The following is a 5,016-nucleotide window of genomic DNA, read 5'->3' as shown; positions in this document are numbered from 1 at the left end:
ACATGGAGCGGGCCACAGCTTCAGCTCTCCTATCTGCGGGGTCCTTAAAAGCGGGAGCCCCCTCCACAGGTAACGTGGTAGCTTTGTTTAGCCTGGACACAGGGGGGTCCACTAACAGAGGAAAGGTCCACTTCTTTAGGAAGTCTTCCTCAAAAGGATAACGGACCGCAAAGTATTTCGGAACAGAAAAAAATGTTTGCGGCTGATCCCATTCCTTGACCCTGAAGCAGAGTCATCCTCACTGTCCGTGTGGACTAGGCCTGCATCCTCTGACACCACGGAACCAGGGCCGGAAGCAGTGGCAGGGCCCGATTCCATGTCAGAGGCATCCCCAGAAGAAGGCGGGGGGCGCTTTTTACCCCCCCTCTGGCCACGCGCCGCTTCAATCCTGGCAACAAACGCCTCAAGGACTGTCGTCATAGCATCCACAGAGGCCGCAGGAACAGGGGCACTAAGGGTTAACTCCAGCATGTCTGGGGGAGAAGCACCCAGTTCGGACGCCATGCTGACCCACCCAATAGCCGCCCTTGGACTGCAAGGCAAGATCCACAGGCCACCCTCCCGGCCGCAGCAGAGAACAGAGGACTCACCACCCGGCCAGGCTGTACTGCTGCTGTCTGCCCCAGAGCGCTGTCCGTGCTGTGCCGTCCCCTAGGAAGTGTGCTGGAGCCATTCACACTGTTATTTTAGCCACTAGAGACAAAAACCCCATCCAAAATGGCTGCCGATATGCAAAAAACAGCATGCGGGCTTCAAGAAAATGGCCGCCGATCACTTATAAAGGTGCCCGGCGCCGGGCAAAATGGCGGCCGCGATAGTGCAGAACAAACAAAGTAAACACACCAGCAAACACCCGGGACCCCCGGGCAGCCCCCCCCCGCACACGCGGCAGTAATAAAAACAACGCAGCACCCCCGATAGCAGACACAGCCCCCCAGCCACAGGATGGAGCCCCCCAGGCGGACCCCCCACCTCACGGCCGACCACCCAGAGCGCGGGGAAGGAGGGAGAGGAAGGGAGAGAGGAAAGCAGGGCGGACCCCCGATCGACCTCCCAGGAATGCCAAAGCAAGGGGACTGCTACTTACCCGTCCTGCGACCACCGGCTGGAGGCATCCCGGACAGAACCAACGTCCACGCAGTTACGGCATGGCTGACGGCCCGGCACACTGTGACACAGACATAGAGCCCGGTCATATGTGTGCCCTGGAGCGTATAGCTCACCGGCCACCCCTGGAGCAACGGGGCATGTCGTGGACGGCCCAGCGCGTAGCTAAAGGCCGGCACACTCTCGATGGCCGAACATGGGGGGACTACAAGGATCGAGGATCCAGCCTGTCACCCAGTCGGCAGTTGATTGTAGATCTCAGGATCCAAAAATGCAGGAAAAACTAAAGAAAAGCAAGAAAATCGCAAAAAAAAAATCTCCAGAGCACATGGGCCCAGAGGAGCCATGTCATCTCCTTGCTAGGCAGAAAAAAAACTGAGGCTGCAGAACAGAGAATGGGGGATTTACTCGGGGGAACCGCCCCCTGGGAGGTACTGTGCTGTGTGGAGTGTTTAACACTTAACATACTGTTTTTCTGCCTAGTCAATCTCCTAAAAGGGAGGATAATACCCTAAGGTCAATTGCTGCTGTGTCCGTCAATGAACGGAAGAGAAAAGCATACATACTTATAGGAGAAACGTACGTTATTCAGTATACATACATTGTCAATCAACAATAGAAACAACAAGATAAACACAGAAATATATGAGTCAGACAACTCCAGAGCACAATCCATTAATCAACCTGACTACACAAACACATCTATATGATAGTCAATATTTAATAGAGTAGAAATTGCCAAACATTGTGAGAATTACCATTGTCTTATAGCTACATAGGTTTATCGTACCACGATGTCCAAGATAGCCATTTAAAGCGGAGCTCCACCCTAAAGTGGAACTCCCGCTGATCGGAACCCTCCCCCCCTCCGGTGTCACATTTGACACCTTTCAGGGGGAGGGGGGTGCAGATACCTGTCTAAAGACAGGTATTTGCACCCACTTCCTGCCACACAGTCTCGAGCAGACTGCGGGCATTACGTCACCCCCCCGTTCTGTGCCGGGAACACTCGGCTCCCAGTACACAGCGGGAGCCAATCAGCAGGCCCAGCGCAACTCGCGCATGCGCTGTAGGGAACCGGGCAGTGAAGCCGGAGCGCTTCACTTCCTGGTTCCCTTATCGAGGATAGGCGGGGGGAGCAGCAGAGTGATGAGCGATCGCTCGTCCTCTGCTGCGGACGGCGCTGGACTCCAGGACAGGTAAGTGTCCTAATATTAAAAGTCAGCAGCTGCAGTATTTGTAGCTGCTGGCTTTTAATATTTTTTTTCCAGCGGACATCCTCTTTAAGGAGATATTTGCAGAAAAGCGGGCACCGATGCCTATGGCGCACGCGCGCCGTAGACAACGGCGCAGGCACACTGAGTGCGGCGGCTCTTGAATGGGAGCCTGCTGGAAAGTGCCAGAAATGTGCGCATGCGCAGAGATCGTGCCGTTAAGCGCGCATGCCTGGGAGTGACGTCATTGCCGCTCCGGCCAGTCACAGCGCCGGAGCAGTGATACCCGGAAGTCACTCCGGGTATCATGGCGGCGACGGAGGACTTGTCCGAGGAACGCTGAGGGGACTTCGATCTAAGGTAAGTAATTCATAATGAGCTAGTATGCTAGTCATACTAGCTCATTATGCCTTTGCCTTGCAGGTTTAAAAAAAATAATAATTTGGAGGTATACAACCGCTTTAAACATGATGGGGTGGGACAAATTTAGATGGGGGGCGATATTAATCTTGCCTAGGGAAGCACAAAACCAAAATACACCACTGGTCAGCAGGGATGGACTGGCCATTGGGACTACAGGGAGTTTCCCGGTGGGCCGATGGCTCAGTGGGCCGGCTTCAGTGACAGCGGGCTTCCGCCCCCCTCCGCTCCTCTGTCTCTCCCTCCCCGCAGCGCTCACCTGGGGGGGAACAAAGAAGCAGGGGGAGGACCAGAGGAGCAGGGGGGACGACAGAGGAGCATGGGGGGAGGGGACAGACAGCTGACTCAACAGCTATGGCCTGGGAGTTTCTCACTTCTGCCTAACCTTGTCCCATAAGGAGGGGGCACCGAACTGATTCTTTGCCCGGGTGAAATAATGTCTAGCTTCCCCACTGGTACTGCCTATAAGAGTACCAGTACCAGCCGTTCTACTCTAATAAAGTAGAACGGCTAGTGGCTAGTGAAGGGGGAGAGGGGGCTTGGGTGGCCGGGGGGGGTGCGGGAGTTGTCCGGCCACCATGGGAGAGACCTGTCAAAGTGGAGACCCTGGACTTCATGCAGACTGCATGAAGTCCAGGGCCAAATTTCTGTCCCAGTCCAACCCTGCTGGTCAGTACAATGATGCTGCTGAGAAGAAATATTCCTAAATATGCAACAATAGAAATATACATAAAAAAATGAATGCAAAATACACCCAGCTCCAAAAGTCCCAGAAGTACAAATTCATAGATATTGGTTGTGTTGTCCGTGTTGGAAATGATTTATTTTGCATTTAAAAAACACGAATTCAACTCTTTTTGTATTATTAGAAAACATTTTTACTTTGCAAAAAGTGGCCAATTTTGTCTCGTAAAGCTTTAGTCCTCACCCCATATATGAAGGGATTGGCAATTGGTGGAACCACCACTAGACATAAAGAGAGTAGAGTGTGGATGGAGAGAGAGAGGCCATTGCTGCCAAGCCTGTGCCGAATAAAGACAAATAAAAGTCCCATAAGGAATATCGAGAAGTTAATTACGTGTGTCAGCAAAGTGTGAATGGCTTTTTTATGGGCCTCTTTGGAAACGGTCCAACATGTCACAAATATTCGGATATAGGAATAAAAAATGACAAGCAGCAAAACACACAAGTAGGCCACAGTTATAGTTGTGCCATAAAGATTGTTCACCGAAGAGTCTACACAGGACAAAACAAAAAATGACACATTGTCACAGAAAACACTCTTGATGTGTCTTCCACAAAGAGGCAATCTGGCTGAGAGGAGCACGGCTACTAAAACTGCGAGGATGCAGAAGACCAAAGACCCAATGCTGAGCTTCAAGAGCATCTCAAGCGACATCAAGTTGACATATTGTAAGGGATGGCAGACCGCAAGATATCGGTCATAAGCCATGACAGCAAATGTGGAGATCTCAAAAAAGATGTATGTGGTCACACACTGAATCTGTACAAGGCAGGAGACGCGGCTAATGTTTTTTGATGAGGTTATCAAGTCCACAATCAGCTTTGGGAAGATTGAGGTGCTCCCGAAAATTCCATTAAGGACCAGATTACATATGAGAATGTACATGGGTTCATGAAGGCTTTTTTCTGTCCGTACAATGTACGCAATGAGGCTGCTGAGAAGAATTATTCCTAAATATACAACAATAAAAAAGACACTAAAGAAATAACCAAATGTATCCAGTTCAAAAAGTCCCAGAAGTATAAAGTCGTTAATAGTGGTTGTGTTGTCCATTATCATTTCTTGAAGAATCTGTTGACAAGAAATGCCCATCACATGTACATTTTGCTCTTTGTAGACCATGCATGCATTTGATTGTTAAAAGAGAAGTTGGGGCTACATAAAAAAAACATACTCACCACCATGTTGCAACATCAGTCTGATGTCACCTGCTGGCCCTAAGCCTGAGAACTGAGCGATCACATCGCAACTCATCACTCAGTTCTCAGTCTGCTCAGAGAGAGAAAGCTCTGACTATTATTTACCACTCTCTGCTCTTCTCCTATAGCGCTCAGTGGAACGGCAGGCTAAGGATGGAGTGGTTACAGCTGGCTTTGGCTTTCACCGGGGCCAACTGTCAATCAGGCAACTTGGTGGATCCTAACAACATTGTTGGAATCCTTCCAGAGCCTGAAGCAGCCCTGCGACATCAGCTGACAGCTGGCAATATCCTAAGTTCTCATTTTAAAGGCTTATATGCAAGTTATTGTC

At 50.5% G+C, this 5,016-nt stretch overlaps 1 protein-coding gene across 1 annotated transcript; it reads right to left on the bottom strand.

Annotated features, from left to right (window-relative positions):
* Positions 1 to 3,606: 3,606 nt before the first annotated feature.
* Positions 3,607 to 4,539, bottom strand: LOC120928146 (olfactory receptor 52E2-like). The gene has a single exon (XM_040339259.1). The coding sequence runs from the start codon at positions 4,537 to 4,539 to the stop codon at positions 3,607 to 3,609; it is 933 nt and encodes a 310-aa protein (XP_040195193.1).
* Positions 4,540 to 5,016: the final 477 nt, after the last annotated feature.

The sequence above is a fragment of the Rana temporaria genome, chromosome 2 (assembly GCF_905171775.1).
Source record: "Rana temporaria chromosome 2, aRanTem1.1, whole genome shotgun sequence".
NCBI lineage: Eukaryota > Metazoa > Chordata > Amphibia > Anura > Ranidae > Rana > Rana temporaria.
This window is presented reverse-complemented; position numbering and strand designations above follow the sequence as displayed.

Coding starts and splice junctions, on each gene's coding strand:
- LOC120928146 (XM_040339259.1), bottom strand. CDS start 4,539: ATGGACAACACAACCACTATTAACGACTTTATACTTCTGGGACTTTTT.